Raw genomic sequence first — 14,884 nt, 5'->3', positions numbered from 1 at the left:
GAAATAGAGAAAAAGAAAATACCTCATGGCAAATACGGCAAGACTCACTGTTGCGGATGTGGTTCGATAGATCATGAGTATTCAAACTGCCCAGACAAAGCAAAAGGACTAAAATGTTTTAATTGTAACAATTTTGGTCACATTGCACCAAATTGTCCCGAAGGAAAGAAATCGAAGCAAAGTGGGGCGAAGGTGAACTCTATACAATGTAACGGCGGCGAACTCAGAGTGAGCATTGACAATGTAACGTGTTGCGCATTAGTGGACACAGGTAGTGAAGTAAGCCTTATTCGAAAAGATCTTTTTGACAAAATAGGCAAAGTGCGGCTAAACGAAACCTCGCGCACGCTCACGGGATTCGGTAACGCGCGAATTATCCCGATCGGGCGATTTGACGCGAAACTGGTTATTGACGAGGACGAACACATGACCACCATGTTGGTGGTTCCGCGAGAATCCATGATATCGGAAGTGATACTAGGACGTGATTTTTTAAATCGAGTGGAACTATGCATTAATAAGGGGCTGATAACGGTGAAAACAGCAGGCGACAATAAAAGTGAAAGCTATACCGAACACAGTGAAATGAATAAGAGAGACTCTAACGTGGATAAAGACATTATTGACTTATTATCAATAAATTTTATCGGAAAAGATGAGTTAAGTGCGTACACTTCCTACGCCGATAAGATAAAGACCGTAGTTTCAAACTATAAGCCCGCTGAGATTGTGAAGACAGCAGTCGAGACCAAGATCGTATTACGAAACCAGGATCCCATCTACTCTCGTCCGAGACGATTATCGCCGAAAGAGAAGGACGTCCTGTCCGAACAAATCAAGGAATGGTTGCAGAGCAATGTGATTCATCCCAGCATCAGCGAATACACAAGTCCGGTAGTAATCGTACCGAAGAAAAACGGCGAGTATCGCGTCTGCGTCGATTATCGCAAGATAAATAAATAGATAGTTAGGGATAGATTTCCGATGCCGCTTATAGAAGATAGTTTGGATGCGTTAGCGGGTGCTCGGGTATTCTCGGTGATTGATTTGAGGAATGGTTTTTTTCACGTACCAGTAGAAAAGGAAAGTCAGAAATATACGTCATTCGTGACTCCGTGTAAAGTTGTTCTCACATACATGGACGATCTGATCGTACCTGGCGTTGATAATGAAGATTCATTTCAGAAGCTGGTTCAAACGTTGAAAGTCGCGGAAGAAAATGGTTTGGATATTAATTGGAAAAAGTCCACATTTCTGCAGAAACGCGTAGAATATCTCGGCTACGAAATAGAAGATGGATTCGTATATCCATCGCCAGCGAAAATCAAAGCAGTACAATATTTTCCAACTCCTTCATCTAGGAAACAAATTCAGAGTTTTTTAGGACTCACAGGATACTTCCGAAAGTTTATTCGCGATTATGCCAAAATAGCCCGCCCTTTATCAGATTTACTAAAGGACAACGTTAAATTTAGTTTCAGCATAGAACAGCTAAGATCGTTTGAAATGTTAAAAGCAGCTAATAAACCGACATTGCGAATTTATAATCCTACGGCAATTACAGAATTGCATACCGACGCAAGTAAAGACGGATTCGGTGCAATATTGTTGCAAAAAGACGTTGACGAGAAACATTTTCATCCAGTTTATTTCATGAGTAGGAAGACTTCGGATGCGGAGAGAAATTATCACTCCTATGAACTCGAAATTTTAGCTGTTATTAAAGCCGTACAAAAGTTTAGGGTATATTTATTAGGAATAAAGTTCAAGTTAGTTACCGACTGCGATGCATTGCGTAAGACTTTGCACAAGTTCGATCTATCGCCAAAGATTGCGAGATGGGCATTAATTCTAGAAGAATTTGATTACGAAGTCGAGCACCGCCCAGGCTCACAGTAGCCTCATGTAGATGCATTAAGTCGTTACCCAGTTTTAATAGTAGAAGATACTGTATTAGCGTTAGTGCGTAAGAAACAAGATGAAGATGAACGTATTCGTGTGATGAAGCAAGTGTTACGAACGGAACCTTACGAAAATTATGTTATAGAAAACAGCGTGTTAATGAAATAAATAAATAACAAAACAGTTATCGTTCTACCAGCCAGTATGGTTACAGAAATTATTAGAAAAGTACATGAAAATGGACATTTTGGAATAAAAAAGATGACGGAGCGAATAAAAGACGAGTATTACATACCTAATTTAGAAGCTAAGCTCGAGAAGTTTATTAGTTGTTGCGTTCCGTGTATTTTAGCAGAGAGAAAGAAAGGGAAAGCCGAGGGTGAACTGACACCGATTCCAAAGGGAGATCGATCGTTATCGACTTATCATATCGACCATTTAGGACCAATGACAAGCACAAGTAAAGCGTATAAGTATATTTTTGTAATACTCGATGGCTTCTCCAAATTTGCGTGGCTTTATCCAACAAAAACAACCAATACAAAAGAAGTATTAGATAAGTTAGAAAATCAACAGAAAATATTTGGTAATCCGGCGCGTATAATTTCGGATCGCGTTGCGGCTTTTACATCAGCCGACTTTAAGCAGTATTGTGACAAGGAAGACATTGAACATATTCTCGTTACAACGGGTGTTCCACGCGGAAATGGACAGGTCGAAAGGGTAAACAGAATAGTTATACCAGTATTGACGAAACTATGTTTAAATAATTCGGATAAGTGGTATCGCATGGTAGACCGTGTACAGCGTAGCATAAATACTACTTATCAGCGAAGTATCGGCATGTCCCCGTTTGAATTAATGTTCGGAACAAAAATGCGACAAGCGGAGGATATACGAATTTTTGATATAATACAGCAAGAAGTAGTGGATAATTTTGATAACGAACGTAACGAGTTAAGGATCAATGCGAAGAAGAACTTGTTAAAAATACAAGAAGAGAATCGACGGGTGTACAATAAGAAACGTAAAGCGCCAACAAAGTATGTGGTAGGCGATTTAGACGTAATTAAAAAGACTCAGTACGATCCTGGCTCTAAATTGAAAGCGAAATTTGTCGGGCCATATCGAGTGTCCGGAGTCAGACGTAATGATAGGTACGAGGTCATCCATGTAGGAGGCAGCGAAAGGTCTCGTATCACCACAACTGCGGTTGACTGTATGAAGCTGTATGATGTGAACTCTTCGGAGGACGAAGAGTATGCAGGAATGGCCGAGTGTAGGACGCTGCAAGCGCGATGAGAAAAAACAAAGGAAGGCGATCGGCGGTAACGCAGAGAGGATCGCCGAAGCGATCCTCAGTTGTGATCGGTCGTAGCTCCGGGAAAGAGCGAGTCACTGTATTTCGTTTTTTTTCTATTAATAAAGTTGCTTTTTCGTTATAAAGGTATTGCGATATTGCGGGAGTCAATCACTAAAACCCGATCCTACATATATGTTATACCTATATTGCCCAAAAGCAGTCGTTTTGACTGCTTGGGAAATTTAAAATAATCAAATGACTCTTATTATTGAATTGAGTAAATTTCGTACATGACCAGTTCGGCTCTGTATTGAAATAACATTTTTCATATTTTTCGATTACTGTTACATGATAACATACAAGTACATGATAAATTGTCGATTTGGGCGTATATTAGATAAGTTGCAGTTGCTCAATAAGCTAAATTAGTACTTGTTATTCGTATCTTTATGCAGTGGTACTTGTTCTGACAAGTTGTTTATTTTATATCATTTACGCCCTAAATTCATGAAAGAAATGTCGAATAGAAATGAGTTATTGGAAAAGCTAACGAACATAAGTGAAGAGTGCTCCGATATAGAATTAGATGGAATAAATTCTGAACTACAATCTGAAGATGAAACGGTTCATATGCAAAGTGAAACATCTGAAACTGAAAATAACGATGAAGAGTCGATCACCAATGATAAAAATGAAAGCGTCATCAATATGCCCAGGAAAAGGTGTAGAGTGCTAAGTAGTTCAGACTCTGATGAAGAAACTGAAAACACCTTTCAGGAGACCGAAACAGCTGGCGATGGTACTTGTGTGGTCAAAATTTGACGAACGTGGTATTTCTGGAAGGTTACCATCTACTTGTATTTTCAAGGGTGTGAAAGGGCCAACAGGCTACGCAAAGAGGAACATTATGGCAGATAATCTTATCAGTGCATTCTCGTTGATAATAGATAACCATATTATCAAACATATAAGAAAGTGCACAGAAGAAGAAGGTAGTCGAATTTTGAGGAACGATTGGACAACATCATTACCGGAAATACATGCATTTATTGAGATTTTATATGCTCGTGGAGCTTACGAGGCAAAAAATTTAAAATTGAGTTATTTATGGTCAGCAAATTGGGGTTCCGAATTTTTTAGAAAAACTATGGCTAGAGAAAAGTTCAAGCAAATTCTACGATTTATTCGTTTTGACAAAAGAACCGAAAGAAGTAGGCGCCTACAAACAAATAAATTTGCCTTGATTTCGAAAATATGGGATAAGTTCATTGAAAATAGTCAAGCTTGCTATCAACCAGGACAAAATATAACAGTTGACGAGCAATTATTTCCTTCAAAGGCCAGGTGCCTAATAAATATGCCTAATAAACCCAAGAAATTTGGTATCAAATTCTGGCTTGCATCAGATGTTCATAGCAAATATATTTTGAATGGTTTTCCTTATTTGGGGAAAGATGAACAACGACTATCGTCAATGCTTCTGAGTGAACACGTTGTTCTGAAACTTGTCGAGCCATATACAAGGTGTGGAAGAAATATTACGACCGATAACTTTTCCACTAGCATGTCACTCGCGACAAAATTATTGGCCAAAAAAACACAACTCTAATTGGAACTATTAGAGGAAACAAAAGAGAACTACCAAAAGCAGCCAAACAAACGAAGGATAACATGCCTCGTTCTTCTACTCTGCTATATAAATCAGAGAATTGTGTTCTTACAATATATAAAAGCAAACCAAATAAAAGAGTAGCTGTTCTATTTTATAACAGCATAAAATTTGGAGTTGATATGGCGGATCAAATGGTCAGAAAATATACAGTAAAAGCTAATTCTCGTAGATGACCCCTCCAAATATTTTTCAATATTTTAGATTTAGCTGCTATAAATGCTTGGATTCTTCACAAAGAAACGACAGGAATACAAATACAACGAAAAGAGTTCTTGTTTCAATTAGCAGAACAGCTTTCCACCGAATACAGAGCTGCAAGACAGAAAAATTCACCAGAACATGAAGACCCACAAAGATCAGCTGCAACATCATTAAATGCAACTCATTCTAACAAACGCCAAATTTGTCAAGTACGACTTTGCCACAACAACAAAACAAGTAATATATGTGAAAAATGTCAAAAGTATGTTTGCGGAAGATGTACACATAAAAGATGTACACTTTTATTTGCATAAAATGTACAAATAATAATGCATAAATTATATTTTTTCCAAGTGACGTAAATTTTGTTTATTGTTAATATTTACTAATAACCTGTTATATAACTGTAAATAATATAAAAAAATATAAAAAATTAATTTTAAACAAATTTCTTTACACATTAGTTATTCTTTCACAATGCAGTCATTTTGACTGTTTTTGTGCAATACATATATAAAGGGTATTCCATGATTATGTTAACACCCGGAAATGGGGACTATCTGAGATTATTTGTAGTAATTTTTTCCTTAGCGAAAATGCAATCTGCGGCTTTGTTTACGAGTTATTAACGAAAAACAGTGATCAATGAGAGGCGAGCGCGGGAACTCCAACGTGATCGAGCCAGCGAGTGGAACCATGCTTCGCTCCGGATTGCGACGGAAGGAAGGAACTACGCACAGGCTCCGTGTCAAGTCACGGAACGTGAACTTTCCAATTTTTTTTAATTACGTAACAGTGATAATTTTACCAAAAAGACCGTTCATCCTTATTTCAGAAGAATATGTACTAATTTTTCGGACCCGAAATAATAAGTAGTTTAACCGTGAGAGCCGTTTTAATTTTCTGGTATGCATTGCACCTCATGTGAGCCATGTGAAATTTTTATACGATGTGTACAATGATGATTAACATTAAGTAACTCCGTGGAAGTACATAAATAATTAAAGAACTTAAAGGATTCGTTTGTTTGAGAAATGTGAAAAATAGTATTAATAAAAATATCTTCCATTTAGTTCACTCCATGATCGGAAATATGTGTTAGGAGAATAGCGCATTGACCTTGTATAATGTATGATGGACTGCATAGCTCATCTATAAACGAGAATGACGAACAGAACCATATCTCCGGGCAGGTTATTCTAACGTTCACTTTCACTACACTATCACAAAACATTGGCGTGTCTGTTTCTGGTAAGAACGGGACCAGATTCACTCTTCATGATTAGCAAACCAGAGTGCTTTTATATGAGAGCTAGAGCGCAAATTTTATGCAACAATGTTATAAAAGTTTTAAAGGACGAAATAAGTTTCCGTTTAATTATTTAACTTTGTTATAATTTGTCTCGTTCAACGTTCACTGGGTATTGTATAGAAAAGTTCACGTAATACCTATCTCATTGTCATTTATCTACGATCACGTGTTGTCTAAATGTTGCAATGTGTTTCAAAATATTGTAAATGAAGTCAGGGATTTTCGTATCACTCTCACGATGGAACCAATTAGCAGAAAGTGACCACTGAGAGCTGATCTGCGCTGTTTCGAATGACAATTATTGGGACATCTTTGATTGGAGGGGGTACAATCTGGTAATTCTATTTATTTCCGACAGTAACGCTAAGATCGCTTTAAAAATGTTCTTTTATACAATTAAGTTTAAAGACCAACAAAGTGCAACAAGAAATTGAACGAACCGAAAATGATATGTTTAAACTTTTAGACAAAATCTCTATCGATCGAGGGAAGACGCAATTCACGTATAGATCAATTTTGAAGATACATAACGTGAAAATAGAGGACTCCAATTATCCAGTAAAATGTGCATTATGCGAAAACGTGTTCCGACATGGCAATCTTTCCGAAATGATTTCATTGATATGAATGTGTCGACCTGTATAAAGTGATATGAAGAACACGTTGACGAACTTACCGCTCTAACATTGTCCTCCAACAATTTTCCTACACTGTCGATAAGCTCCGTGAAACTCGGGCGTAGAGAAGGCTTAGCCTTCCAACACTGGCACATTATGTCGTACCTAGAAATGAAAAGTAAAGGATGAGTTATCGATTACAAATTACACTGTACGTACGATCGACTCGTCAGTCGTAAATTACGATTACTCGTAATCGTAATCGTAATTAACATGCTGAAAAGATTTGAAAACTTACATTCGGCATAGGGAGGAAGAACCACAAATGATGTAAAGCAGCTCGAAATTCTGTAGGTACTCGATGAGATGCCTTTATTAACATATGTTTTGAAATTCAGAAATCTTTAATCTGGTAGTTATATTATAATATATTATATATTATATTTTATATATTTTTATATTATATTATATATCTTGTCAAACAAATGTCAACTCGATCAAAAATTTCCAGAAATGTTTCAGGAAGTAATAAGTGGCTTTTTGCATGCAAATTTTGAAAACTCGGTAATTTAACTTGTTTTCGAATATAATTGAAAAAGAACTGTTCCGATTCCTTTCCAAATCAAATATCTTGAGCCAATCTACACTTCAAGGGTGGCATATTCTTACTGCTCCAATCTGTAACCTTCGATCAACTTCTGATACACTGTTTCCGCTTCCATTCTCAGATACGGAGTCTCAGCCAGGGCAAGAAACTCCCACAGAACTATGCCCTTGTTAATTTAGTTAAGTGCATTTAATGTGATTTCAAATACCTAATTATAATTTTAAATTGGCTGAACTGTGCAACAATTCGTTCTTTATAGAAATTAAAGCACATTAGCTAATCTGCATAACATTTTGAAATTCAACACTGACAGTGTTATTTGCTAAATATCGGATGTTCATTTACAACCACATGAGATGGATTCTTCGTCATAGAATTGTTAATAAATAAAAGAAAGCATATAAGAAAAATAATATTAATGAACCTGTTAATGCTGCGAAGATAGGCAAGTCTAGTCGATAGATCGAGATCGATACTGAGATCTAATTTACCAGTAGCTGGATTGATCTGATTGATAAAGCTGTTTCTATACCTCAATAAGTAATTATGCAAATTTCCAAATCGGCAGAATTCTACGATTACTAACAATTCACCTGGAGAATCAACAGAAATCACTTAAATAGACATGAAATTTACTTAAAAGATAAACAAACGAATTTACAATATCATAATTGATTTTGATTGTTGTAAAAAAAAATTCAGTGAATAGAATTGAACAAAAGTAATTTTGAATTCGCAAGAAATTTACAACTCCTCTAGCAGCATCAATCAACAAACTTTGAGAAGCCAAATAAAATAGTTATAGTAAATAAATAATTAAAAAAGTGTCTTTAAGTGATCATTAATAAGCATCACATGAATATATGCACATGCTTTGATACTCGGTGCAAATTTATGTGAAAAATGGTACTTTTGTTCCTAGCGTATCCTAAATTAATTAGTAGGTAAAAGACATACGTTTCAAGATATTTTTTGTACAAGCGCCAAAAAGGTTGACAACATTCAGATGTTTGCCAAGATGTACCATGATCTTGAGTTCGCTGGCAAGTGCAGAGATATACATGAGATTGGGAGCACGGCGGATCATTTTCACCGCTACAGTAGTAACCGCCTCACCATCGCAAATGCCCAGAGCTTCCGCTTTCAAAACTACACCGAATGCGCCGCTTCCCAAGTGTTTTCCTGTAGATTACGTAGTTATTTACTGAAAATTATTAGCACAACCTACTCCGTTGATCTAACATTTTTATTAGTTTTTCAACATACGGCAGATGCCATCCAGAAGCCATTTTTCTAATCACGGAAAAAAGATCGAACTTTGAAGTGTACGAAATGATTTCTGAGCCAACTGTAAAAACTACATATTATAGGAATTTGGGTAAAATAAGATGAACTCCAGCCGCTGATTTTTTAAATATAAGTCGATGAAAAGCGACTGCGAATTGTTTCTATCCTCACTATATGGTTCTCGTCGGCTTTTTACAAAGTGTCCACTTTGGAAGGTTCTTCAAGCTTCCAGAAAGTTAATTTTTGTGCGACTTATCTCCTGCGACGAGAAACATAAGGCGATGGTTATCGCAGGTACTTAACGTATCTCCTACCTCAGTACATATATCGCCTTGCAATGGTTATTTCTTAATTACGGTTGTTTTTTTAGAGTTTCCACAGTATGACGATATATTTTTATATAACATTCAAACTATTTCAACATATTCAAACAATATTTAAATAAAGCAGATTTAACACACCAACATCATCAAACTTATTCTTATTTAATTTGAAAGTTATACGTCTGAGAACGAATTTTAGTAATAGAACAAAATTACATAGTAAAAAAACACTTTATTTCAGGAAAAATGTCGAGGAAAGATTTTTAATCGAAGCTTACCTAATTTCAACTTTTCTCTGGGAAATTCCTATTTCTTATCATAAGGGAGGAGATCTGCCTGATCGTCTACTGTCAAGTCCGGATTCAAACTCTCGACAGCTCCTTTCTCGAAATGCGTAAGACCAGCCTCCATTAATTCCTTTCTCATTTTCTGCAACATCATAAAAATGGATGAGATTGTTGTACAATCAAATTGCATGGTGTAATACCACAAACCGAAATTACCCTATCACGGCGAATCCTCATGGCGACGTAGATCACCAGGATCAGAACGAGCACTACTAACATAACAACTAAAATAATCAGACCTATAGGTCGGTTACTTACAATTCCGAACCCTGTTAATTAAAACACGCGTAAAGTAAATTTTCTTATTCTACACGTCAACACTACACAATTTAACAAATTACCTTTTATCGTTATTCGTTGAGAAACTTTTACTTTCCCATTTCGATTCTCCGTCCGACACACGTACTCGCCGCTGTCGACTTCCAATGGATATTCCAGTTAAATTTTTTGGGAGTTATTGGAAAACTTATACTTTTCGTTATTAATTACCAACTGTGTTCCGTCCTGGAAAAATTATGTCAATTTTTAATAACTTGCATCAAAATAAATTTCCGAATATGATAAAACAATAAAATAGTAAATAACATAGACAGTAAAATATTGCTCTGATTTAGAAATATAATATGTAGGAGTTTGACATATTTCTGACTTGTGTTTATAAGATCTAGGAGAGAATGTGTTGTCGATCGGCTGGGATAGTTTGATTGGTTAAAACAATAGTCCGGAAAATGAAATATCCGGGTTCGGATTCCGGTTCCGTTCTGTAAAACAATATTATCTTATTATTTTATTACTTACAAAATATGTTCGGTTAGTTGGATACGTGAAGAAAATGTAAGAGTTGCCAGAGCAATGTAGACGCAGAGGCTCGCCGTCTTTTATAATAATCTGGTCAGTTGTCGATGATATATTTGGTTTTAGGGCTGTTGAGTCTGGAAGAAGATTATTCGGTCAATAACGAAACATAATAATTCTCACAATTCGTCTAATAAATGAAATAAATAAATAAGATTCGACTGAGACGATAATTGGTTTATACATATATACGATTACTTAATTCAATTCAAACTTATAGATCGAAGTGAATATTACAGTTATTTTATCAATGATATTATCTTAACAATGTCATTATATCGTGGTTAATCAATATTTAGATCATATATATATTTTTTTGCTTGGTTTATAATCTACACTGATCTATCTAAATAATGTAACAGTTAACCACGCAACGATACGAATAGTGATACAATTTACTGGACGTCCGCGTTCTTAAGTTGCCTCATAAATCCCTGGAAATGAATTACGTTTATTGGAAATGGGTGCAAAATGAAACGTAATCTGGTACTGTTACTGGTACATTCAGTAAAGAAACTGTCTTTATGTTACGGCACGTGAAGAAGCTCAGTACTGAACGAATCTTTAGCAGCGTCTGACTTTGGAACCCCGTAGATAAAAATTGTGGTTACCTCCATCTCTGATCTTGTTATGCTTGGACTCCACAGCCTTGAGATCATGAATCAACACGTTGTATAATTTCATATGTTTATTTAAAAGGCGATTCTGAGAACATTTATCTGTTTTTGCTCTCGGACAAAGAGTTCATTATGATGGTTATGTATTGATAATCCAATAGCGTTCTTATTTCGCGAATAAAGATACAGCGAAAGTCTAGAAATGTGTCAAAAGTTTCACCGTTTATCCCGAACCAGTTGTACTATCTCGATCTTAATCGTTCCTATACTAATATAAGAAGAGAATTTTTACTTCTTGTATCGTTTTACTACATTCCATTCGTTGACTTTGCTAACGGGAGATTGGAGTCTTCTTTGAGTATAGAAAATTGAAAAACATTCTGATTTGGTAATCTATGAAATCTGCATCACAAATAATGCTTGCATTTTATGAAAAATTTTCAAAACTCCTTTCGGATGTCAGAAAAATATTCAAGTTGTTCCGTTAAATTTCAAGAGAGTTTCTCCATTTCAAATATAGTTCAAATGCCTTCCTGATGCCATCATACTTGATCGCGTGTAAATTATTAGAGAAAATTATGTCATTCACGGAAGTGTGAGGCACATACCCTTGCAAATGCAATATTTACAGGAAACCGCATAATCGCAGGAAGAAACTGCGATAGGAAGCGGCCGGTAGATAAAGGATAGGAAAGAACGTATGGTCTTGTAGAGATAAGCTACAATGCACAGAAATGCAATAGAAATAATATCCAATTTTCAACACTGTTGCTTAAAAGAACACAAATATGCAACATCGCACATATATTACCCGAGACTTGTAACGTTCGAATATTCTGATTCGACCATACAATATCTCAATCTTCACGTCATTTCTGCAATACTTTCAACGTTAAAAATAGGACAAGCGTGCGCATAAATCACGCAATAACATTAGTAATGGAGTAATCAGCCAATGCTCCAAAATAGTCGGTTGCTTTTCGGACAATCAAGAGGCCGAGCACGGGTGAATGAAGCGGAATAGCAGATACATAGATCCGGCAACCAGATTTACTCTGACAGAATCTCAATGGAGATTATCTTAGTCATCTAACAAATATAATAAAGAAGTGGTTTTTCGAGTTTTGTTGCTCACAATTACGTTGACTACATACTCGCGACGTTGCACGCCGAATGCTTCGTGAGCCACGGGTGGATGGATGTCAGATAAAGTTGCAATTACCTCTGCACAGGTATAAGAGAAGAACGACAGCAAAGAAGAACTGACGGTGGCGGCACAGCATTTTTTCGTGATGCTCTCCTTGATGCTTCCTTTCTTCTATCTATCACTGAGCTTCGACTCTTTGTATAATTGACATGGCACCACGGAACGACATCCCACTGGTATACTCATTCGGAAACACATTCTGGAAACACATCACTCATTGGCAAGGACTACAGCCTTAATGTGTTGTCTCAGCTGAACGAACGAATTATAGTAACCTTTCTAGGATCAGACCACTTCCTAATCATTTTCTGACCGCCACTTATCAACGACAACCTCATCTTAATCATCATTCGTCGTTATTTCGTACTCCGATCGAAGCTGACCGCAACTTCTTTTGTCAGTGCAATTCACTGAGACTTGCCGCATAGTGGTACCTTTCCTTGAAAATTAGTTTGAATTCATAACTTTGTCCGATTTTTATGAAAATCGACACTCTTATCTATTAATATGACTGATCTTGTATATGTTACAGAAAGTGTAAAGTGCAAAATGCAAAACGAAAAATCAGACGTCACTCTGACATAAGCACTGTTTTTTATTTATTTGTTATGATTTATTTGTTCTAAATACTGTTACGGCGACTTGTCCAAATCAAGTCGCTGTAATGTGAAACTGCCCTGTTGTGAGCAATTCCTTAAAGAAAACTAGAAGAGAGGGGTTGCCACGGACGTGTGTTATCAACGGACAATCGAGGAGTCGAGTTCGGACCGTCGAGCGATCAACGTTTCAAACATCTCTAACATAATTGAATTGAGTTGTATTATAGTTTATGTACTTTATTGTAAATAAAATGCTGCGACGCGAGAGAAATGCAGTAATTCATAACAATACTATCTTTCTGTGACGTAAACAGGTTTGCATTAAAGGGGGAGCATTTAGTTGAGAATTAAATACTAGTAATTTTCCAAATAAAATTTTGAGAAGATATATTTCTATAGTATTTTTTATGCGAAATCGAATTATGTACAAATTAATTTTCCAATTTTTATTTCTGTGTAAGAAAAAAATGTTCTTTTGTGAAAACAAGTTCAGTAAACACAGTTCTTGCACAATTTTCTTCAATATCACGTAATAAATCATAGTACGTGATCATAGTGTTGTAGGTCATTAATTCGTTTTAACATAAACTAGAATGCCGTATCGTAAACAATAGGTGTTAATACGCAAGAAGTGACGATGACCATCAAAACTCGAAAAAAATGAACGAAGAATCCATCAATCATAATATTTCTATCTTTGAACCAAATAAATTTGTTACGACACATTTTTTCATATAAACAAAATCAACGATGAAATTTTGAATGTGCAGGATAAAAGAAACACCTACGCGTCAATACGCGTGATGCGTGTTAGGTATGGAAATACTTTGTCGGATTTACTGACTTTGACCTATTCTCTATACTATGTAAACATAAACGGAATGTATAAAACTGATTTCTGTTTGTGAGAGATCTTTGAAACCTTTCAGTGATCCAAGTGTACATCGGTAATTTCCATAATTTAGAAAGTGTTTGATCAAAAAATGGGTAGACCAAAGAAAAATAATGAAATAAATCGGAACAAACAAAGGAAACGATGGCAATATTATCGGAAGAAACAACATGCTGCAACGGATAGCAATAATGAAATTTTCAAGTTGAAATTTGTTCTATGATTTGTGTACGCGATTGTGTATGGATTTTGCAATCCAATAATTTTTTCACAAAAAGTTTTATTTGTTACTTAAAGATAGAAGTTGGAAAATTAATTTTTACACAATTCGATTTTGTATAGAAGATATTATAGAAATATATTTTTTCAAATTTGGAGAATTACTAGTATTTGATTTTCAGCTGATTTTATGTTAACTTGAGTTAAGTACATATATAAAATCGTAAGGCTCGTAAAAACGTGAATAGTAACAAAAATGATTAATATTTTAATTTCCTTTTGATTATAAGAAATGATTCAGTTGGAAACAGAAACTTTCCGTATAATTCTGCTCTGATAGAATTATCTACGATAAGAAGTCGTAGAAACTCACTCATCTCTCTTGCTGAGATATTTCCTTTCACGCGCTACTTGGAACGCCCAGGACAATAGATCCTGCGTAGAAATTGCTTTTAAATTAGAGTCCTTGTAGTCTCACCGACAGTTGGACCATCCAGGTTGATTGGAACCGTTATTAAGTACGGGATCATCTGCCGACATACCGACGCTCTGAAAATCTGTAGCAGTGGCGTGACACTGCACTGAATCAGATTTTGAATTATGGTTAATAATGGCAAGATATGATAATTCCGCAGATTTTACACTATTGCACAGACAGAGAAGAACAAGAAAGTAATTTCATCGTGTTAATCACCGGAAGCAAGCAGTTGCATTAATTTAGTTGAGGTGATTTCGAATACCCAGTCATAATTTTAAATTGGCTAAACTGTGCAATAATTCGTTCGTTAGAGAATGAAAAGGCCCGGACGCTACTTGGTCCCGGGAAACTCTGACTTTCTTTAAAAGCCATAATTTTTACCAGGACTCTGTGCAAGCCTGCTTGTAACGGCTCTTTTTTAAACAGATCTGGCAACCAGACTCGTC

The 14,884-nt window shown here is 35.9% G+C and overlaps 1 protein-coding gene across 1 annotated transcript; it reads right to left on the bottom strand.

The window, feature by feature from the left end:
- Positions 1–6,176: 6,176 nt before the first annotated feature.
- Positions 6,177–8,903, bottom strand: LOC143262793 (mast/stem cell growth factor receptor Kit-like). The gene is made up of 7 exons (XM_076528261.1): positions 8,843–8,903; positions 8,572–8,796; positions 8,039–8,207; positions 7,886–7,895; positions 7,677–7,780; positions 7,067–7,172; positions 6,177–6,230 (listed from the first exon to the last, which is right to left on the bottom strand). Exons 1-7 carry the CDS (start codon positions 8,901–8,903, stop codon positions 6,177–6,179), a joined length of 729 nt encoding a protein of 242 aa, XP_076384376.1.
- Between the last annotated feature and the right edge of the window lie 5,981 nt (positions 8,904–14,884).

The sequence above is a fragment of the Megalopta genalis genome, unplaced genomic scaffold (genome assembly GCF_051020955.1).
Source record: "Megalopta genalis isolate 19385.01 unplaced genomic scaffold, iyMegGena1_principal scaffold0222, whole genome shotgun sequence".
Lineage (NCBI taxonomy): Eukaryota > Metazoa > Arthropoda > Insecta > Hymenoptera > Halictidae > Megalopta > Megalopta genalis.
This window is presented reverse-complemented; position numbering and strand designations above follow the sequence as displayed.

Coding starts and splice junctions, on each gene's coding strand:
- LOC143262793 (XM_076528261.1), bottom strand. CDS start 8,903: ATGGCTTCTGGATGGCATCTGCCGTATGTTGAAAAACTAATAAAAATG. Junction 8,797..8,842: donor AAAAATGTTAGATCAACGGA/GTAGGTTGTGCT, acceptor CGTAATCTACAG/GAAAACACTTGGGAAGCGGC. Junction 8,208..8,571: donor TACAAAAAATATCTTGAAAC/GTATGTCTTTTA, acceptor TTGATTCTCCAG/GTGAATTGTTAGTAATCGTA.